Source organism: Pseudopipra pipra, chromosome 30 (genome assembly GCF_036250125.1).
Source record: "Pseudopipra pipra isolate bDixPip1 chromosome 30, bDixPip1.hap1, whole genome shotgun sequence".
Classification (NCBI taxonomy): domain Eukaryota; kingdom Metazoa; phylum Chordata; class Aves; order Passeriformes; family Pipridae; genus Pseudopipra; species Pseudopipra pipra.
In genome coordinates, this window is record NC_087578.1 from 1583892 (window position 1) to 1605352 (window position 21461).

The 21461-nt window shown below is 66.2% G+C and overlaps 1 protein-coding gene across 3 annotated transcripts in view; it reads right to left on the reverse strand.

Moving 5' to 3' along the window:
- Positions 1-3157: 3157 nt before the first annotated feature.
- Positions 3158-21461, reverse strand: part of LRP1 (LDL receptor related protein 1) — a 75547-nt gene continuing 57243 nt past the window's right edge. For all 3 annotated transcript variants that reach the window (XM_064638924.1, XM_064638923.1, XM_064638922.1), the window contains 37 exons: positions 21305-21427; positions 20727-20867; positions 20452-20639; positions 19765-19948; positions 19482-19567; positions 19099-19218; positions 18631-18818; positions 18020-18225; positions 17549-17737; positions 17268-17416; positions 16767-16860; positions 16361-16477; positions 16152-16271; positions 15576-15698; positions 15110-15235; positions 14230-14346; positions 12250-12356; positions 11973-12105; positions 11325-11444; positions 10759-10881; positions 10318-10461; positions 10109-10243; positions 9796-9915; positions 9249-9520; positions 8987-9165; positions 8639-8745; positions 8321-8437; positions 8063-8239; positions 7407-7547; positions 7121-7294; positions 6787-6948; positions 6255-6429; positions 5693-5797; positions 5450-5514; positions 5126-5213; positions 4881-5025; positions 3158-4244 (listed from right to left, as the gene is read on the reverse strand). In XM_064638924.1, coding sequence (XP_064494994.1) covers positions 4107-4244; positions 4881-5025; positions 5126-5213; positions 5450-5514; positions 5693-5797; positions 6255-6429; positions 6787-6948; positions 7121-7294; positions 7407-7547; positions 8063-8239; positions 8321-8437; positions 8639-8745; positions 8987-9165; positions 9249-9520; positions 9796-9915; positions 10109-10243; positions 10318-10461; positions 10759-10881; positions 11325-11444; positions 11973-12105; positions 12250-12356; positions 14230-14346; positions 15110-15235; positions 15576-15698; positions 16152-16271; positions 16361-16477; positions 16767-16860; positions 17268-17416; positions 17549-17737; positions 18020-18225; positions 18631-18818; positions 19099-19218; positions 19482-19567; positions 19765-19948; positions 20452-20639; positions 20727-20867; positions 21305-21427 — 5198 coding nt within the window. In that variant the 3' untranslated portion in view covers positions 3158-4106. The remainder of the gene's footprint in view (positions 4245-4880; positions 5026-5125; positions 5214-5449; positions 5515-5692; positions 5798-6254; positions 6430-6786; positions 6949-7120; positions 7295-7406; positions 7548-8062; positions 8240-8320; positions 8438-8638; positions 8746-8986; positions 9166-9248; positions 9521-9795; positions 9916-10108; positions 10244-10317; positions 10462-10758; positions 10882-11324; positions 11445-11972; positions 12106-12249; positions 12357-14229; positions 14347-15109; positions 15236-15575; positions 15699-16151; positions 16272-16360; positions 16478-16766; positions 16861-17267; positions 17417-17548; positions 17738-18019; positions 18226-18630; positions 18819-19098; positions 19219-19481; positions 19568-19764; positions 19949-20451; positions 20640-20726; positions 20868-21304; positions 21428-21461) is intronic.

Genomic DNA, 21461 nt, shown 5'->3' on the forward strand with positions numbered 1-21461 from the left:
CACCGCGGGGGGTCCCCGGTCCTCCCCCCACCCCCTTCCCCCGCAGCCCGGGATGCCTCCGGTCCCGCCGCCCCGCGCCCCGGGGTGGCCCCGCTCCTGTCCCTCGTCTCCCGGAGCCCCCGCACCCCGACATTATCCAGGGAGACCCCCCCCGCACCCCGGGGTACCGCCGGTGCCGCCCCCCACTCCCGGAGCCCGCGGACCCCCGAGTGCCCCCGGTCCTGCCCCCTCCTCCCCCGCACCCTGAGACACCCAAATCTTCCCTCCATCTCCCCCGGGTCCTGCCCCTGCTCCCTCTCTACCCGAGATTCTGCACCCCGGGGTGCGCCCGGTCCTGCCCCCCCGCCGCGCCCCCCCCGAGGTGCCCCCGGCCCTGCTGTGCCCTGGAAAATGCGCTGGCACCGGAGGGGACCCCCCGTCCTGCCCCTCCCGGGGAGGGCACAGGGCCCCCCGCTGCTGGGCCCCCCCAGGACTCCAGCAGAGGAGGGGGGGACCACCCTACGGAGACCCCCCGGGGGGCACCCCAGGCCCTGCCACACCCCGAGGAGGGGTCCCCTTGCCTCGCACCCCCACCCGTGTCAGGCTGGACACGCCACCTGCGTCACCTGCAGGGACACACGTGTGCACACATGGACACACGTGTGCACACAGGGACACGCGTGTGCACACAGGGACACGCGTGTGCTCGGCCCCTGACCGGCGCTGGGCCCCTCTCCCAGCGGTTCTCACCCGCCCCCCCCCCGGGGTTTGCACATCCCAGAGCCCCCTCCCCACCCCCTCAATTTATCCCTGTTATCGTGGGTTTACTGTGATTATCCCGGGAAGCCGCCGGAGGGGGTTTGGCGTTGGTGGTGCCGGGGGGGGGGGGGGGGGGGGGGGGCTGGGGGCACTGGGGGGGTGGATAGGGACACACGGGTGGGGCTGGGGGCACTGGGGGGGCACTGCAGAACCGCCTGGACATGCGGAGGCAGAATGATAAAAGATAAGGGAGAAATGGGAAAAGGGAAGGGAGAGGGTGAGGAATGAGGGAGAAGGGGAAGAGAGAGGAGAGAGCAGAGCCACGAGGAGAGGGGGGGGGTCCAGGGGCCCTGGCGTCGGGGGGTCCCAGCCAGCCCCACGCCAGCCCCATGGTGGCCCCGGGCATGTGGGCACGTTGCACCCTGTGCCCAAGATCTGCAGCTGGGGTTCAGGGGAGCCCCCCCGACTCCAGGGTGGTCCCTCCAGCCCCCTCTTGCTGCTGCCCCAGTGGCAGCACTGCTGGTGGGTGTGAGACCCACTGGAGCCCCACAGCCCCCTGCTCCTCTCTGTCCCCCACTTCCCACTGCCCCTGTCCCACAGGACCCCCCCAGGGACCCTGGCACTGTCCCCCCCCGATGCCACACTCACCCCACAGAGGGTTGGGGTGGCTGAAGCCTGGGGGGGCTGCAGGGGCACCCAGACCCCTTGGGACCTCCCCCAACATCACCACAAAAACTCCCTGAGGGGGTCCCTGTGTCCCTGAGGGTCTCATCGGGAGCAGACCCCGGGGTCTGTGAGAGGTTGGGGGGCTCTGGAAAAGGACCCCCCCCTCCCTGCCTTAACAGCCCAGAGGGCTGAGATGGGGAGGGGGGGAGAGAAAGGTGGAGGGGAACGAATGGGGGAAGGGGTGAAAAATAGAAAATATTGAAGGAAAAAGATAAAAAGGGTTGGGGGGGGAGAGGGGAGAGGGAGGAAAAACCTCGGGAGGAGATTTAAGAACCGATAAGTGAACAAAGAGCCGGTATTGAAATAGATCTGAGGCCGCCGGCGCCCGGTGCGGGGCTGGGGGGGTTCAAAGGCAGCGGCTGCGGGGGGGGGCTGTGCCGAGGCTGGTGATGATGGGGGGGTGAGGGGGAACCTGCTCTGCTGAGCCACCAGCGGGGGGGCCCAGGACCTGCCCTGGGGACCCTCACACCTGCCTGGCACGCGGCAGGGCCGGGGCCGACGCCACGAGGGTTCGACGCCACAAGTGAGGCCAAGCTGAGCCCCCCTGCCCGCCCAGCACGAGCCCCCCAGGGCAGCCACGAGCCCCCCGGGGCAGCCACGGGCCCCTGCCCAGCCAGGAGCCCCTGCCTGGCCATGAGCCCCTGCCCACCCGTCTGCCCTCGGGGTGAGGGGCCTTCCTGACCGAGCCCCCCGCCCACAGCCCCTGGTGCTGCCCTGGCAACAGGGATGGACAAACAGGGGGGACACACGGACTGGGGGGCACACGGGGCGCTCGTGGTGGGCATGAGGGGGGCACGTGGGAAGCACACGGACACGTGGGAAAAAGATGAAGAAGACACAGGGGTGGGCAGGCGGGTGGGGATGAACGGGGGGCACGGGGTGGGACATGGGAGAGGTGCACACGGAGGGGACAGGGAGGGACACACGGGGTGAGATACACACCGGGGGACACGGGGGGGACACACGGGGGGCTCTGGGGGAGAGATGCACAGGGGGGGACACACGGGGGGACACAGGGGGGGACACAGGGGGACACGGGGGGGGACACACGGGGGGACACAGGGGGGGACACGGGGGGGACACACGGGGGGACACAGGGAGGACACAGGGAGGACACAGGGGGGGACACACGGGGGGACACGGTGGGACACAGGGGGGGACACAGGGGGGGCTCTCGGGGATGCGCGTTCTCGAGAGCGGTGTCTCCACCTGGTGGCGGCTTCTGGTACTGCGCGCGCCGCCGGTGCCCGGTGACAATCCCGGTGCCAGTCCCGGTGCCAATCCCGATGACACTCCCGGTGCCAGTCCCGGTGACACTCCCGGTGCCAGTCCCGGTGCTTCGGAAGCCCGTGCTCGGAACACCCTGTGCCCCCTCCCCATGCCCTCCCCCTGTGCCACACGACGGAACAAAAGGTCCTGGTGGGAAGCCCCTGTCCTACAGCACCTCCCTGTGACCCCCTCCCCGTGACCCCTCGACCCCTGCTCCCCAGGACACCCCCCCGCTCCCCACCCTCCTCCTCCCCGCTGCCCACAACCCCCCGAGCCCCCTCCTCACTCCCCAGGGCCAGAACTGGCACCACTGGGCTTTGAGCCCATCATGGCCATGACCCCCCCCCCCAACCCCGGGCTCCTCCCAAAAGCTGCCTCCCCCCTCCTCCCCCCTGCCCACCCCTCCCCAACCATCAGCCTGAGCTTCAGTTTTTAAAAATTTTATTTATAACAATATCTGTTTTTGTTTAGTTGTAAAGTAATCCAGCAAAAATTATTAAAACATTTCCCCCCAAGTAAAAGGATGGGGTCCCTCCCCGCCCCCCCCATGCGTTTATTTATTTCTACTATAAAAGCTAAGTCATCTCCAGGGGGGGTTGTGGCCTTTTTTTTTTTTTTTTATCTTTCTTTTTCCTGTTAAAAAATGTGCACGTTGGAGAGCGGGCCGGGGGCAGGCGAGGGGCTGGAGTGGGGGCCCGTGGGGCTGGGACCCCCCCCCACCACAGCGGGGCTGGGGGCTTCGTCCTGGCCCCTGTAACAGTTGGGCAGAGAACAGGGAGAGGGAGAGGGGGAACGGGGAGGGGAAAGGTGGGGAAGGAGGAAGGGGAAGAGGGAAGGAAAGAGGAGGAGGGAGGGGAGGGAATGGGAGCCAAGGGCGGGTTGCAGGGGCAGAGCTGCAGGAGAAGGGGGAACCCGGGGAGCGGCAGATTTGGGGGGGGGGAAGGAAATGGGGTCCTTGGAGAGGGGAGCTGCCGGGGCTGGGGGGGGTGGGGAGCGTGTGGCCCCTGCTCTGCCGCCCCCCCCCGTGCCCCCCATGGTGGTGACCCCACATCTCCCGTCAGCCCCGGGGTGTTCCCCCCGTACCCCAACACGCCAGCCTGTCCCGGGGGTGGGAAAGGGGAGGAGAGGGGAGGGAGGGGAAGGGAAGGGAGGGGGGGGGCCCAATGTAAAGAGATTTAAAATAAACCAAAGCCGGGTCTGGCAATGAAGACGCCGAGGCCTGGGACCGGGGAATATACAGGTAATAATACTGCTCACATAGAAAAGTAATAATCCTTCATTTGTACATTTATACAGCGGCTCGTGGCCCCTCCGGCCCCCCCGCCCGCCCCTGTGGCGGGGGCTGTGCCGGGCCCCGCGGCCCCTCGCCCCCCCTATGCCAGGGGGTCTGCCAGGTCGTCGTCCCCCCGCGCCAGCAGCTCCCGCTTCTCGTCCGTGCTGGCCAGGGAGTTGCGGCTGTTGTGGGCGCCCATGTAGAGCGTGGCATACACGGGGTTGGTGAAGTTGGTGGGCTGTGGGCAGGGGGGAGCAGGTGGGAGAGGGCACGGACACCCCCCCTGCCCAGAACTGCCGCCCCCCCAGGGGTGTCCCCTGCCCCGCAGTGCCCCGGTGAGAGCCCCCACCAGCCGTGACCTCCTCTGGGTCCCTGCTGGGGCTGTGGTGCTGCCATCCCTGCCCCACAGCCTCCAGCCCCAAAGCCTTTGGGATCCCTCAGAGACACCCCCCGGCCCCAAAGCCTTTGTGATCCCTCAGAGACACCCCCCAGCCCCAAAGCCTTTGTGATCCCTCAGAGACATCCCCCGGCCCCAAAGCCTTTGTGATCCCTAAGAAACCCCCAGCCCCAAAGCCTTTGAGACCCCTCAGAGACACCCCCCGGCCCCAAAGCCTTTGCAACCTCTCAGAGACACCCCCCAGCCCCAAAGCCTTTGTGATCCCTCAGAGACACCCCCCCGGCCCCAAAGCCTTTGTAACCTCTCAGAGCCCCTCAGCTCCAAAGCCTTGAGACTCCCAGAATCCCCCCCAGCCCCAAAGCTTTTTCAACCCCTCGGAGCCCCCCCCCTGCACTGCCACAGCAGAGTGCCCCCCACACCCAGCATGTGCCCTCCCTGCCCCCCCCACCCCGGGCTGGAGCCCACTCAGCCCCTCACCTTGTCGGGGTCCAGGGCGAAGTCGGCGTCCAGCAGCTCCCCCACGTCGTCGTCGGGCTCCCCCTCGTACATCTTGTAGGTGGGATTCCCGATCTCCACGTTCATGGCACCGTTGGTCATCCGCTGGTGCTGGAAGCCCTTGGCACTGGGGGGGGACACGCAGAGGGTCAGTGCCAGCGACGCCCCACAGCTGCCCCACGCCCTCAAAGCTGGCACGGGAGGGCTCCTGCCCCGCCCCGACTCACCCTTTAATTCTCCACTTGTACCAGACAAAAGCCACCACGGTGAGCAAGATGAGGAGCAGCAGGATGGGGATGACGATGGAGGCTGTTCCTGCGGGAGGAAGGGACGGGAACAGTCAGAGCCTGTGGGGGGGGGGTCGGTGCTCACACCCCCCCACCCCTGGTCCAGCTGCCTGTCCCCCCTCCCTGTCCTCCCTCCACCACGAAATGGGGGCACCGGGCAGCCCTGGATCCCCGACAGCGGCACGGCCCTGACCCCTGGGGAGGGGTGGGGTGGGGTGGGATGGTGTTGGGTGGCAGGGGGGTCCCAGCACTGCCCCCACTTACGGCTGCTCTGCTGCTCGCTGACGATGAAATCCTCGCAGCGCGGCCCCGTCACCCCCACGGGACACCTGGGAGGGCAGGGAGAGCAGCGGGGTTAGCGGGGCAGGGCCAGGCAGGGAGGGAGGGGCAGAGGTGGGCACAGAGCTGGGGTCAGGGGGGGTGGGGGGCACACAGAGTGGGGTGTGTCAGTCACGTCCTGGGGGGGCAAACAGCCCCCCTGTCCCCCCCGGCCCCCCCGGCTCTTACAGGCACTCGGGCAGCTGCGTCTTGTCCCCGATGGAGCAGGTCCCGCCGTGCAGGCAGAAGTTGTCACAGGTCAGGCAGCTCGGGGCTATCTTCCCGTCGGGGCAGCTGTGGGGCACAGGGGGTCAGCCCCGTGGGTCCCCCTGGCTGCCCCGTGCCCCCCTGGCTGCCCTGTACCCCCCCAACTCAGCCCCGTGGGTCCCCCTGGCTGCCCCGTGCCCCCCTGGATGCCCTGTACCCCCCTCAACTCAGCCCCGTGGGTCCCCCTGGCTGCCCCGTGCCCCCCTGGCTGCCCTGTACCCCCCTCAACTCAGCCCCCCAGGACTTGGCTGTTGGCTCGTGCCACTGGCACAGCTCACGGCTGCTGGGCCACCAGGATGGGCTCTGGGGAGACACCTCACCCTCCTCTCAGGGCCCTCAGACACCCTGGATTTACCTGCCCTGAATCACCAACCCAGCTGTGGCCAATGCCCGTAGATCCAGCCACAGGAGACAGGTTTTCTCGGGGGTCTCTGTGCCCACCACCCCTCTTCCCCCCTCCAGGTCGATGATTCCCAGCACCTACGTGCAGGAGACCTCCCCACTCTGCTTGTTGATGCTGCACTTGCCCTCCTGGCACCGGGAGCACTTGTTCTCCTGGCACTGGGCGCCCTCGAATTGAGGGGGGCAGCGGCACTGCTTGGCACCACTGGCTGTCATCTGGCACACGCCGTCGTTCTCGCAGTAGTCGAAGCACTGCCCTGTGGGGGACGGGGAGGGTCAGGGTGGGCATCTCCCTGCCAGCCCCTCCAGAGGGCTGTTGGTGGCCCTGGTCCCTCATGGAGCACCACACTGCCCCAGTTCCACAGATATCAGCCCCTGGAAGAGGGAGACCTGGGAACCCAATCCACAGGTGCTTCCCCAGGGGACCCCAAGCACCCATAAAAAAGGAAAGGGGACCTGTGAGCCTGATCCATCCAGGTCCCCAAATGTCTCCAAATATCCCCAGGGGAGGGGCACCAGTGCACTTAATCCCTCCAGTGCTGTCCCCTGGGGTCCCCAAGGGTTCCCAGGGGTGGGGCCCCCTCCTCCCGCCCCGTGGCACAGGTGGCACTCACGGTACTGGCAGCGGTCCCCGATGAAGGTGGGCAGGCAGCGGCAGGTGGGCTGGTTGCCCTGGTTCACGGTGCAGCTGCCGTTGTGCTGGCAGTAATCCGTGCACACCTGCTGGTTGCACCGGGGCCCGGTGAAGCCGGTGGGGCAGCGGCAGGTCGGCATCCCTGGGGGTGGATGGGTGAGAGCCGTCAGCCCGCTGCCCACCCGTCTGTCTGTCCATCCGTCCATCCATCCATCCATCCATCCATCCACCCATCCATCCATCCATCCACCCACCCATCCACCCATCCGTCCGTCCCCCCACCCTCCCGGGACCGGCGGGCAGCCCCGGCTCACCCGAGGGGGACGCGGCGCAGGTGCCCCCGTTCTGGCAGTAGTCGGAGCACTGGTCGATCTGGCACTTGTCCCCGTTGTAGCGGGGCTGGCAGCGGCACTTGGCCTGTTTGCGGGCGTTGAGGAAGCAGCTGCCGCCGTTCAGGCACACCAGGTCACACGTGTCGGTGGTGGGCACTGCGAGGGAGGGATGGAGGGGACGGGGGTGAGCGGGACTGCGCTGGCAGGACCCCACCTCCCTTCTCCTCCCCTTCCTCCCTCCTCCTCCTCCTCCTCCGGTGTCACCCACCGACCGGGGAGACGGTGGGCGAGGGGATGACCACGCAGGTGCCGTTGTCCAGGCGTTTGCCGTTGGGGCAGGTGCAGACGGGGCCGCTGGGGCTCAGCAGGCACAGCCACTCGCACTTCTTGCGGTCACAAGGGTTGGTCACTGCAGGCGGGGAGGGGACGGGGTGGTGAGGACGGTGGGGTGGGGGCAGCACGGTGACCCACAGCCCTCCTTGCTCCCCAACACCTTTAGGACACCCCCAAAGCCCTCGATGCCCCGGGGTCACCAGCTGACTGTGCCCACAACCCACCCCACAAACCCCCCTGCTCTGCCCCACCCAGACCCCCCCGCTTTGGGCTCAGAGCTGCAGGGCTCAGCCCTCTCTTCCCAAGCACTCCCCTCACCCCCTGGCACCTCACACCAGGGGTCAGGAGTGCCAGCACTCCCCTCACCCCCTGGCACCTCACACCAGGGGTCAGGAGTGCCAGTGCTCCCCTCACCCCCTGGCACCTCACACCAGGGGTCAGGAGTGCCAGCTCCCCTCACCCCCTGGCACCTCACACCAGGGGTCAGGAGTGCCAGCTCCCCTCACCCCCTGGCACCTCACACCGGGGGTCAGGCCCCAGCAGCTCCCTCGCACCCTGGGAGCAGGGTGGGGGTCCCGGGCTCGCACTCACCCTCTGGCTGCTTGTACTGGTGGTAGAGCACGACGTCGGTGGCGTGGTTGAGGCCGGACGTCAGGTTGGTGACAGCCTTGTGCCCGAACTTGTGGATCTTGAAGATGCGGTTGTTGTGGTAGGTGACGCCGTAGATGTAGTCCTCGAAGATATCGATGCTGAACGGGTTGCTCAGCCCTGGGGGAGCCGAGAGGGGACGTGTGGAGGCAGGGATTTAGGGTGGATCCTAGGCTGGGGACCCCTGTGGGGCTCGCTTACCCTTCTTGTTGTCGATGGCCACGACGGGGTCGGTGCCGTTGAGCCGGATGCTGCCGATGACGGAGAGCTTGGCATCGGCCCAGTACAGCCGCTCATTGTGGTAGTCCACGGCCAGGCCTGAGGAGACACAGCCCCCAGTGAGCCCTCAGCCCACCCCGAGCCCCTCCTGACCAAGTGACCTGCAGAGCAGCCCCCCTGCCACCCCTGCACCCTCCTGGCGTGGGGCTCCGAGCCCCCAGAACAACCCTCCCCGACACAAAAGGCCCCATCAAGGCTTTTGCTCCCCTCGTGCCCCTCCTGTTACGTGTTTCTGCTCACCTGTTGGCCACTGGATGTTGTCCTGCACCAGGGTCTCCCGCAGCGTCCCGTCCATGGCAGCCGTCTCAATCTTGGGGTGATTGCCCCAGTCTGACCAGTACATCGTCCTGGAAGGACACAGGCAGGTCATTCCCACGGGAATGGGACAGCCTGATGCCCCACTGGAGCAGAAACCTTCCCATGCTGTTCCCACAGTGTCCTGGAGTCCCCAGGCAACTCTGGGGCAACTTGAGGTGACACAGAGGGTGACACTGGGGCACCGGGAGCTGCCACCACGTGCGGGCTTGTGGTGAGGGGAGAGAGGAGAGGGCTGGGCAGGGGAAGGGAGGGAGGGCTCAGGTCTCTCACCCCCTCAGCGGGTCGACCACGATGGCGTGGGGCTCATCGATCATCCCCGAGATCAGCGTCTTGCGGTTCTCGCCCTTCATCTGCGCCACCTCGATGACGTCCCGCCCCGAGTCCGTCCAGTAAATGTTCCCGGCCACCCAGTCGATGGCGATGCCCCGCGGCATCTTCAGCCCTGAGATCTGCGTGGGGCAGAGAGCAGGGGGAGGTGAGGGGGGAGGACACCCCCGGCCCACCCCCGGCGTCCCCGGCAGAGCCCGCTCACGTTCAGGTGGGTGACGCCGCCGTCGATCTGGCGCCGGTTGCGGTTGGAGGCGGTGGAGGCGGAGGAGGAGGCGGGCAGCTCCCGGTAGGAGATCCTGCCCGTGTGCCAGTTGGTCCAGTAGATCTTGTTGCCCTTGACGTAGATGTCCATGGCGTCGATGCGCACGTTCTCGTCGCCCTGGAAGGCCGGCTCGTAGGCAGAGTTGGGGTTGAAGGGGTACATGCTCCGGATCTTGTTGTCATCAGCGATGTAGAGGATCTGGTGCTCAGAGCCTGCACGGGAGGAGGAGGAGAGGTTGGCATGGGCTGGACTGGGAGCAGAGACTCAGCCAGGAGTGGGGGCTTAGCCTGCTCCCCAGTGGGACAGGATTGGGGGCACTTGGGGGTCCCTCAGCCAGGGACAGACAGACAGCACTGGTGGTGCCAGAACGGTGGGCAGAGGTGCAGGGGGATGGAGGGAAGAGCAGAGGGGTCCCACGGGAGGCCCTGGACACATGGGGGGTCCTGGGCACACGCAGAACCCCTGTGGGTCCCTGTTCCCTCCTGACCTTCCGCCTTGCACATGTTGTCCGTCTTCATGAAGTTCTTGGCGCAGCTGCAGACGTGGGAGCCCTTGGTGTTGTTGCAGAGCTGGGAGCAGGTCCCGAAGCGCAGGCACTCGTTGATGTCTGGGCAGTGGGACACGGGATCAGGGGGAGACCCAGAGGTGCCACCGCAGACCCCGTCCCTGTGCCCCAACCCCACCATTCCTGCTGCCCCAGCCCCTCCCTCCACAGCTGGGAAATGACACCTCACTGGCAAAAGCCAAGCACAAACCCAGCAGCCCCATCCCGAGCCCTGCCCAGCAGTGGTGGGAAGTACCTTGGCAGGAATTCTTGTCCGGCACCTTCTGGAAGCCCCTGCGGCAGGTGCAGTACGAGGCCGACTGGGACTGGACACACTGTGCCTCGTCCCCACACATGGTGCTGTTGGTCAGGCAGTCGTAGGACTTGTGCTCTGCGGGGGGAAGGTGCCATCACACACACGTGTCACAGCAGCTTCCCCAGGGCCCACCCCGGCCCCCCACCCACCGTGGGAGCAGGATTCCTCATCGGAGCCGTCCCCGCAGTCGTCGAAGAAGTTGCAGCGGAGGTTGGCGCTGATGCACTTCTTGTTCCCGCACAGGAACTCGTTCTTGTCTTGGCTGCAGCTCTTGGGCTTGGCCGTGGGTGACTCTGCGGGAGAGGGGCAGCGGCTGTGACCCCCGTGTCCCTGTGACCCCCGTGTCCCTGTGACCCCCGTGTCCCTGGGCACCATCCCCGTGGGACCCCCCGGGTGCCAACAGCACGGGCAGGGAGCAGGCAGGGACTCGAGGTGCTGCGCCCACACCCCGGCTTTGGGAGGAAGGAGTGGGCAAAGCCAACCCCACCACCTGAATCCCGGGCTCTGGGAGGACCATCCCGAGGGCCACAGTGACCTGGTGACCTGCCACCCCTGCCATGTGGGCTGTGCCCACGGGCAGCCCCACTCACCGCAGTCCTTCTCATCCGTGTTGTCTCCACAGTTGTCAATCCCGTCGCACTGTCGACCGATCCACAGACACACCCGGTCGTTCTTGCAGCGGAACGGTCTGTTGGGGGGACACTGGAATTTCACTGCACCAGCAAACAGAAACAAACGGTGACGGTGAAAGGAGACGCCAGAGCCAGGCTGTCACACTTGTCACGAGCTGCTGCTCGGCCTCTGCCCGCTCTCTGGGGAGGGCTGTCCCACGCGGGCGAGCGGGCTCCGGAGGCTGAAGCAAAGAGACTGAAGCAAAGACAATTGCCCGGCTGCTGGGAGCCCTCTCCTCGCCCAGCTCCGGCCCCCCCAGCCCCCTCCCCACCGCCAGCCCCTCGCCCCACCCAGCCCCTCTGCGACTCCACTCCCTCACAGGAGGCACCTCCTTCCCCTTGGCCCCCCCAGCCGCCCCCGAGAGGAGCTGCCACAGGTCCCTCCAGTCCCCCTGGTCCCCGCAGCGGTGCCCGAGCCCCGGGACTGCCCCCCATCCCCGGGGCACAGGGGGTGCTCGGGGCAGAGGCACCGCGGCATCACTCACAGCACTCCTCGGGATTCTCATCCGAGTTGTCCCCACAGTCGTCCTCCCCGTCGCACTTCCAGGCCAGGGGTTTGCACAGGGTGTTGTTGCACTGGAACTCGTCCAGGGGACACGTGCGAACTGTGACAGCGCAGGGCAGGAGGGGACACAGGAGGGGACACAGGAGGGGGCACAGGAGGGGGCACAGGAGGGGGCACAGGAGGGGGCACAGGAGGGGACACAGGAGGGGGCACAGGAGGGGACACAGGAAGGGACACAGGAGGGGACACAGGAGGGGACACAGGAGGGGACACAAGAGGGGACACGGGAGGGGACACAAGAGGGGACACGGGAGGGGACACGGGAGGGGACACAGGACGGGACACAGGAGGGGACACAGGAGGGGACACAGGAGGGGACATGTCAGCCCACGCTGCCCCGCTGCCAAAACCTCAGCCTGGGGCCGCGATTCCAACTTCCAGCATGGATGGGGTGGGAGGGGGAGTCCCCAGGGCTGGGGGGTTTCCAGGGCTCGGATCTGTGTCCGTGTGTGCCCAGGGACCGGGCAGAGCGGGGCAGACACACACAGGGGAGCGGGGACAGAGGTGACACGGGGGTGGTGGTGGTGGGACGCGCCCGGCCCCGGGTGCCCCGCGGCGCTGCCGTTACCGCCGGTGCCGCAGTTCTCCTCGTCCGTGCCGTCCATGCAGTCGGCGTCGGCGTCGCAGCGCCAGCGCATGGGGATGCAGTGCCCGTTCTTGCACTGGAACTGGTCGAACTCGCAGCGGGGGGTGCAGTCCTTCTGCAGGGGACGGCCGAGGGACACGGTCAGCAGGGACGTGGGGTGGCCGTGGCAGCCACTGCGCCCACGCTCCGAGCCCCAGGACAGAGGCGGGGGGGGACACACGTGCCCCCTGCCAGGCCGGGCAGGGCAGAGGGGCTGTACCTCGTCGGAGCCGTCGGCACAGTCGTGGTCCCCGTCGCACTTCCACCTGCCCGCGATGCAGCGGCCGTTGGCACACGAGAACTCGCTCTCCGAGCAGGGCCGGGGCGCTGGGGACAGAGCACACGGGGGTCCCCTGAGCGTGGGGACAGAGCACACGGGGGTCCCCTGAGCGTGGGGACAGAGCACACGGGGGTCCCCTGAGCGTGGGGACAGAGCACACGGGGGTCCCCTGAGCGTGGGGACAGAGCACACGGGGGTCCCCTGAGCGTGGGGACAGAGCACACGGGGGTCCCCTGAGCGTGGGGACAGAGCACACGGGGGTCCCCTGAGCGTGGGGACAGCCAGGGCAGGGGGCAGGGCCGGGGGGTCTCCCTGGCCAACAGCTGGGGGGGCACAGGCTGACACAGACACGCGGCCAGTGGCACTGGGGACACGGGGGGTGCAAGCAGAGCTGGGGGAGCTGACGGAGAAGGGCATGGCTGGTACCACCTCCCAGCCCCCTTCCCACCCCCCTCCAGGGCTGCCAGCTCCCTGCAGGGGTTTCGGGGGGCACTGGCTGTCCCCCAGGTCACTCACCCTCTGTGCAGGCAGCACCAGCCCCACTCGCTGCCCACCCTGGCTGCCCCTCGGGCAGGAGGAACAGCAGCGGTGCCCTGGCAGAGCCTCACCCCTGTCCCCCCTCGCAGGACACGGGGACAGACACCCCCTCACAGCTCACTGGCACAGTTGGTGCCAAATCCAGGAGGACGGCACGTGGCACTGCCGCCCACCCAGGAGGCTCTTGGGACCCTTCCCCTCCCCACGGCCCCGGGGCTTTGGGGCACACGGACCCTCTGGCCATGGAGCAGGACTGTGGGGGCAGAGCGGGGTAGGGGGTGTCCAGCTGGAGCACGAAGGGTCACAGTGGGGACGGGTTTTGGAGCCAAGTCCGAGCCATGCACGGGCCCTGCAGAGCAGCAGGGTCAGACCCTCCCCGGCTGCAGCTCCGTGGAGGGAGATGCTGGTGCTGATGCTCAGTAAATCCACCTGGGCTGTCCAGTCCCGACCCCTCTGCCCTCACCTGGAAATTATTGTCTTCATTGATTTTAGAGAGACTGTACATGGAATTAAAAGATTTTGGCAGGAACCTACCTCTGAGCGCCCCATAACGACAGTGTGAAAATGGAGAAAAACATAAGATGAAGTGAAATGGCACAAACTCAAAAACACGACGGGAAATCAACAGAAAAGAAAACAAAAGCTGCACCCTAAAGAGCTGCAGGGAGACAGAGGGACCCGGTGGGCACCGTGGGCTGGGAGAGGGTCTGGCAGCAGCCTGGTGCTGTGGGATGGGAAAGGGTCCAGCAGCAGACCCTGGTGCCATCCCATGGGCAGCCTGGGACCCTCCAGAGGGACAGGGCTGTGCTCCCACCCACAGCAGAGTCCCGGGAACTGTCTCATCCGTGAGAACACTCACACTCCTCTGCTGCCCAGTGGGTGGGTGGGAACAGGGTGGGAACTCACTAAGGGACAGCACCGACTCTGCCACCTCCCTGTGCACTGGCCCAGGCTCGGGATTGTGACCTGGGTCCCTCCCGATGGCTCCGTGTGTCCCCACAGCCGTCCCAGGTGCCACCTGGGGCAATGCTTGGTGGCAAAGCCGCTCCAGTGCCAGCAGGACGAGGTGCCTGCAGGTGGCTGTGGCCACACTGGGCCCCTGCGCTGCTGCCGGGAGGGTGTCGGGGTCACCCCCTCCCCATTACCTGTCACCCTTGGGGTGTCTCCTCAGCACAGCCCCCCCTGTGCAGGGCCAGGATTTCCAGACCCCTGGAGTCAGGGGTGTCCTGGCCGGGGGACACGGCAGCTCCCCAGGCTCCCAGCCTGGCACTGCCCCCATCGCCGCCACCACGGGCAGCAGGAGAGGGTCTGAGGGGGGCCCAAACCTCTCCCCTCTCCTGTGCTCCGCTCCTGGGACACCAAAGGCCGGGGGGTGGCACGTACTGCAGCTCTCCTCGTCCGAGTTGTCCCCGCAGTCGTTGTCGTAGTCGCACTGCCAGCGGCCCGGGACGCAGCGGTTGTTCTTGCAGCGGAACTGGTACGGCTCACACGTGCGCTCGTCTGGGGACAGGGACAGCACGGGGGTCAGCACTGCCCAGACAGGGGCAGGGATGGGACAGGGACAGGTCAGCACTGCCCAGACAGGGGCAGGGATGGGACAGGGACAGCACGGGGGGTCAGCACTGCCCAGACAAGGGCAGGGAGGGGACAGGGACAGGGGGCAGCACTGCCCCAAACAAGGGCAGGGATGGGACAGGGACAGCACGGGGGGTCAGCACTGCCCCAGACAGCGGCAGGGATGGGACAGGGACAGGTCAGCACTGCCCCAGACAAGGGCAGGGATGGGACAGGGGTCAGCACTGCCCAGACAAGGGCAGGGATGGGACAGGGACAGCACGGGGGGCAGCACTGCCCCAGAAAAGGGCAGGGATGGGACAGGGACAGCACGGGGGGTCAGCACTGCCCCAGACAGCGGCAGGGATGGGACAGGGACAGGGGGCAGCACTGCCCAGACAAGGGCAGGGATGGGACAGGGGGCAGCACTGGCACAGAAAAGGGCACGGATGGGACAGGGACAGGGGGCAGCACTGCCCCAAACAAGGGCAGGGATGTGACAGGGACAGAGGGAAGCACTGCCCCCAGGAGGGACAGGACAGGGACAGGGCTCAGCATTGTCCCACACCTCCAAGCCTGCTGGTGCCTACAGCACTTGCAGAAGGAGCAGCTGAAACCCCCCAGAGGGGACAGCCAGCGCCAGGCCAGCCTGCCCGTGGGGATGGGGGGGCTGGAGGTGACAGGGGCCCGTCCCCCCAGCCCTGCTCACCACACTCCTCCTTGGGCTCGTCAGACCCGTCCCCGCAGTCGTCCTCCCCGTCGCACTTCCAGCGCGCCGGGATGCACCGGCCCGAGTCCTTGCAGCGGAACTCGTCCACCCCACAGGTCATCTGGGCTGGAGGGGACAAAGTGACACGGAGAGGGCGTCAGCACGGGCATGTTTCGTTCTCCACGGGGCTGATGAACAGCCTGGGGCTGGCTGAGCGCTCCTGCCTGGAACGGGGAGCGAGACCCCCCTGCTTCCAAGCAGCTCTCCAGGGAGGAGTCAGGGAGAGGAGGATTCCAGCAGGACAGACCCAGGCAGAGCCACCACCACCATCACCCACCGCCCACAGGGACCAAGGAGGGGCTGAGCAGGGACCCACCCCCCTGCAGACACACGCTGGTGACCAGCAGTGGGGAGCCCCCGTTTCTGGCGTGGCCAGCCCCCCCTCCCCACGCAGGCCCCCCCTTACTGCAGTTGGCAGGTTCATCAGAGCCGTCCACACAGTCGTTGTCACGGTCACAGACCCAGACCCGGGGGATGCAGCGCTTGGTGATGGCACACTGGAACTGGTTGGGGGCACAGGTCACCTCCGCTGCAGGAGGGAGAAGGGGTGTCAGGAGGGGCAGTGGGGCAGACGGGGGGCTGCCACTCACTCCCTGCCCCCTAAAAACCACCTGCAGGGCTGCAGGATGCTCAGGGGATCACAGGGGTCTGGCCATGCTCGGTGTGGGAGAGGGGAGCAGAGCCCCATGGTGGCCCCAGAAGATTCCCAACTATGGGGTAAAGGGTAGAGGCCACAGATCCCTCGGCTGGGCAACAGGCTCAGCCCAAATCCAGGACAAATACTGAACAGGCCACTTTAAGGGATTTAAGGATTTCATTTCCACTAGGAAGGAGTGTCTGTAAGGCAGTGGGGTGATGTGGACAGAAGCTCTGTGCTGAGCAGGGTTACGGAGAAAGCCCCAGATACCCCAAGACAGGGATCTGAGCCCCTCAGCCCAGCCCACACTTGCTCCCACCCAACACCCCGAGCACCCCCACTCACGACAGTCCTTCTCATCCTCCCCGTCCCCACAGTTGTCCTGCCCGTTGCAGCGGAAGATGCCGGGGATGCAGCGGTTGGTGTTGGTGCACTTGAACTGGCTGGGCAGGCAGACGTGGATGTCTGGGGGGAGATGACACAGTCAGGGGGTGACAGGCTGCAGCCCCCGTGCTGGGGGGGCCTGGGGGTCGCGAGGGGACACGGGAACCTACCGCAGTTGGCCTCGTCCGAGTTGTCCTGGCAGTCGTTGTCCCCGTCGCAGATGAAGGCTGGGTTGGTGCAGATCCCTGTGGAGCACTGGAACTGCCCCGGCCTGCACTTGAACTCAGCTGTGGGGGGACACAGGGGGACAGGTTTGCTCTGGGGAATGTTTTTAGGTTGAACCTCAACCCCCTGCTTCCCCCTCAGGGGTCCTCAGCAGGGACCCAGCACCCAACCCCAGGCTCGGGCGCAGGGAAGGGGCGGCTCTGCTCCGTGGGACAGTCCCTACACAGGGACAGGGGTGTCCCACTGCTCCCTGAGCCCCGTTACTGGGGTGACCCTCCCCTCCACGGGGTTTGTGAGACAGCCCAGGGGTGCTGGGGTGTCAGGAGCTGTGGTCACCCCCCCTGCACTCACGGCAGTCCTCGGGTTCGTCGGAGCGGTCCCCGCAGTCATCCTCGGTGTCGCACTTCCACCAGAAAGGGATGCACTTGTCGTTCTTGCAGACAAACTGAAGGAGAGAGGAGCTCGTGGGGTGGCTTGGGATGGGGAAAGAGGACCCCAAAGGCTTTGTCCCCAGAGAGCTCAGCCAAGGGCACTGACCCTGTGCTGTCCTGTCCGAGGTACCCTCTGGACACTCCATGTCCTGACCTGGAGCAAAGCCTTAACCCTGTACCCACCCCACCCAGCCCCTGGGGTTTGAGGAGGGGGGACAGGGAGAACATTCCAGAGCTGGAGGGTCTCTGGCTCCCCCAAAGGTGAAGTGCCACAGGAGGGACATGCTGCCTGTGCCCACAGAAGACATCTGCACCCCAGCACCCCTGGGGAGACCACGGCAGGACAGACATGGAGAGGGCACAGGGGATGTCCGGGCAGGCAGGGGCAGGCAGGGGCAGGCAGGGGCAGGCAGGGGGTTACCTGGCTGGCTGTGCAGTTGGAGACACAGGTTTTGCCATCGCTGCCCAGGTAGAAGTTGGTGGGACAGGCACACTTGTGCCCCCCACCTGGCGAGAGCAGGCAGAGGTTGCTGCAGCCGCCGTTGTTGGTCTTGCAGGGGTGGTTGGGAACTGCAGGGGAGAGCAGGGGGACAACAGCGAGTCAGACCGAGCTGGGGACCCTCAGGGGAGCTGCAGGACCCTTGTCACCCCCTCCCTGCTCCCCTGCCCAGCCTGGCATCCCTCTCCCAGGGTCGTTCTCACCGTCGGGCTGGCGGTAGGGGTGGTAGATGTGGATGTCCATGGGCCGGTGCAACGTGCTGATCAGCAGCGTCTTGTTGGCTCCCGTCGTCTTGTGGGCCCGGTTGATGGACTTGGTCTCCCAGTCGGTCCAGTAGATGAAATCCTCGAAGAGGGTGAGCGCGAAGATGTGTGGGATGTCCTGGCTCAGCACTGCGAGGGGAGCGGGCGGTCACTGAGGGGCTGCCCCATGTCCCACTCCCACAGGGAACCCGCCCCTTCCCTGGGCACAGAGGAGTGGCTGGAGCTGGGAACTGTGCCCAGCAGCCCCGGCTCCCACTGCCACACCTGATCCACAGCCCGGAGCCCCCCAGGGCCTGCTGGCTGCCCGGAGCCCCCCAGGGCCTGCTGGCTGCCTGGAGCCCCCCAGGGCCCGCTGGCCACCCGGGAGCCCCCAAGGGCCCGCTGGCCACCCCGTCGCCCCGTCGCCCTCACCCGTGTGCCGGTTGGAGCCGTCCAGGCTGGCGAACTCGATGTAGTCCTCCCGGGCATCAGCCCAGTAGATCCGGCTGTTGATGTAGTCGAGGGTGAGGCCGTTGGGCCAAGTGATCTTGGTGTCCACGATGACGCTGCGGTTGGTGCCGTCCATGCCGATCTTCCCGATCAGAGAGTGGTCCCCCCAGTCCGTCCAGTAGAGGTAACTGGGGATGAAACAGAAGAGCAGGGAGAAGCTGAGTCCGGCCCAAACCATGGAAATTCCTCCCTGTGAGGGTGGGGAGGCCCTGGCAAAGGTTGCCCAGAGAAGCTGTGGCTGTCCCGTCCCTGGAAGTGTCCAAGGGTCAGGTTGGATGGGGCTTGGAGCAACCTGGGATAGCACAAAGTGCCCCCTGGCAGGGGGGTGGAACGAGATGGTTTTCAAGGTCCCTCCAACCCAACCATTCTGGAATTCTATGACATCCCAGGTGCGTGGGCACGAGGCAGGGAAAAGCACCCTGAAGGCCAGGAGAGAAGGCTTCATCCCACCTCCCAGCCTCCAGGACTATGGCAAGGTGACCACAGCCCCTCCCCAGGGCAGAGGGGAAGGTCCACGTCCCCCAGGCTCTCACCCGTTCTGCACGTCCACCACCAGCGCCCGGGGCTCCCGCAGGCCCGAGTTGACCAGCACGGTCCGGTACGCGCCGTTGAGCTTCGACACCTCGATGGTGTCCCGGCCCTTGTCACACCAGTACAGGTTCCCTCCCACCCAGTCCACGGCCAGCCCGTCGGGGTTGCTCAGCCCCGTGCGGTGAAGAACCTGCCAGGAGGAACCAGAGATGCTGGGGCTGGACAGGGAGAACCAAACCCCGGGCAAGTCCCCTCTCCCCCTTCCCAGACTCCTTGCCCCCCTCTTCAGGGCAGCGTGGAGACCACCCCTGCTCGGGATGGGGATGGAAAGCAATCCCACAGCAATCCAGGCTGATTCCCTGAGCCCAGTGATGACCCCACAGCAGGGCTGGTGCCCCTTCCCTGGCGTCCCAGGTGCCAGCCTGGGCCCCTCTGGTGGGTGAGGAGCAGGGGCCGCCCCAGCCCCTCACCTGGACGTTGCTGCCGTTGATGTGCATGCGGCGGATCATGCTGCCCTGCGTGGTGACATCGGTCCAGTAGATCATCTGCTCCCGGTAGTCGAAATCCAGAGCCACGGCGTTGTTCAGCCCCTGGGGAGGAGGGAGGGAGAAGGGTTGTGGCAGCCTCAGCTGCTGGCACAGGGCTTTCAGGGGCTTTACAGAGTCCACAGCCTCACTGTCTGCTCCTTGCCTACGGTGACCTCCTGCCATTTACATGGATCCACCATCCCCCTGGGAAGCCAAGAGCCCAAACTCCCCAGCTGGCAGCTCCCATGTCCTTCTGGGCCCCCCTCCATCCCAAAATCCCAGCCACCCGGGGCTGGTGCCCCTCTTGCTCCCAGCTGGCCCCACACCTGCTTGAGCAGCGTGTAGTTGGAGCCGTCCAGGTTGAGCTTCCTCAGGTAGTACCGGTTGGCAAAGATGAGGAAGGGCTCTTCATCTGCAGGGGGAAAGCAAGAAAAGTGGCAGGGAAGCACCTCTGGGACACGGGCAGAACCCTGCAGGCCTGCCACCCTCCCTGCCCCACCCCTTCACGAGCTGGGAGCAGCCACTTCACCCTGTGACCGACTCCAGTGCCAGGAGCATCCCACGGTCACCGGGAGCATCCCGGGTGCCACGCCCACACCTGGCTCTCACCTGTAACAGCCTTGCAGCTGGTGGGGTTGTCAGGTCTGAGCTTGTAGCCCTCGGTGCAGAGGCACTTGTAGCTGCCCAGGGTGTTGATGCACTTCTGGCTGCAGGGGTAGGTGGTGGAGCACTCGTCGATGTCGATGCACGTCTTCCCGTCGTCCTTCAGACGGAAGCCGGGACGGCATCTGCACTGCAGGAGCAACCCGGAGCTGTCAGACCCCCCCGGTCCACGTGCTGGGAGGTGACAGGTGCTGGGAGGTGACAGGTGTCACCGTGGGACACGTGGGCTCAGCAAGGACAGCTGGGATGCACAAGCAGTGCCAGGAGCGCCCGCGTTGTGTCCCTTGCCCAGCTGGCACAGGACAGATACAACCCTCACGTCTGTGGGGAAGGAAGGAGAGGGAACAGCTGGAGCTGTGTCAGGGGAGGTTGAGGTTGGATATTAAGAAAAGGTTCTTCCCCCAGAGGGTGGTTGGGCACTGGAAGAGGCTCCTCAGGGCAGTTCAGAGCCCCAGTCCTGCCAGAGCTCAAGGAGCATTTGGACAACGCTCTCAGGCCCATGGTGGGATTTTGGGTTGCCCTGTGCAGGGGAATAAGTTGGACTCTGATGATCCTTGTGGGTCCCATCCAACTCAGGCTGTTCTATGACTCGATGACCCCTCCAGCCAGCCCCCCCAGCCCCTGGCCCCCTACCTTGTACCCGATCTTGAGGTCCTCACACTCCTGGGAGCAGCCACTGAGCTTCTTGTTGAGGCACTCGTTGATGAAGCAGTTGAGCTCGTCGGAGCCGTCGGCGCAGTCGTTGTTGTTGTCGCAGAGCAGCGCCTCGGGGATGCACTTCCCGTTCTTGCAGAGGAAGAAGGAGTCGTTGCACTTGTTCTCTGCGGAGAGGAGGCAGCAGTGGTCAGTGGGGGTTGGCTGGGACCCCACTCCCCCTGCCAGGACCCCGCCCTGGCCCCCACAGGTACCTGGGCTGCTGCAGCGCGGGTTCTTGGGCGCCTCGTCCGAGTGGTCGTGGCAGTCGAACTCCCCGTCACACTCCCACTGCCGGTTGCTGAGGCAGCGGCCGTTGGCACAGCGGAACTCGTGGGGGCCGCAGGTGGGGTACTCTGGGGGAGGGAGGGGGGTTCAGACAGCAGCCCACCTTCCCGAGCCACCCAGAGAGACAGGGGCACCGTGGAGCCTCCCCGACTTCATGAGCCACCCGGAGACACGGGGGCTCCACAGAGCCTTGCGTGGCCAAACCTCCTGCAGCTGGCCTGGGACAGGGCTGCTCTGCAGGCACACAGATCTCTCTGCGGGTTTGGATCCCTCTGTGGGTTTGGATGTCTGTGGGTTTGGATCCCTGTGCCAGGGTGGATGCCTGCAGCAGGGCTGGGAAGCTGCTTTCCGGCAGCTCTCCACCGCTGAACTCCTTCTGTTCCCTCTCCAGGTTCCCCCTCACCCTGCTCACATCAAACCCCTGCTGGGCAATGAAGACCCCCCAGGGCCCTGTCCCAAAGCCACCAGAGCCCTCACTGTCCCCCTCAGTCTCAGGGACACCCACCACACTCCGGGGACTCGTCGGAGCCGTCGCCGCAGTCGTCGTCGTGGTCGCACACGAAGTGCTTGGGGATGCACTGCCGGTTCCCGCACATGAACTCCCGCTCGTCACACGTGTTGTTGTACACTGCAGGGAGGCACCACCGTCAGCCCCTGCCCTC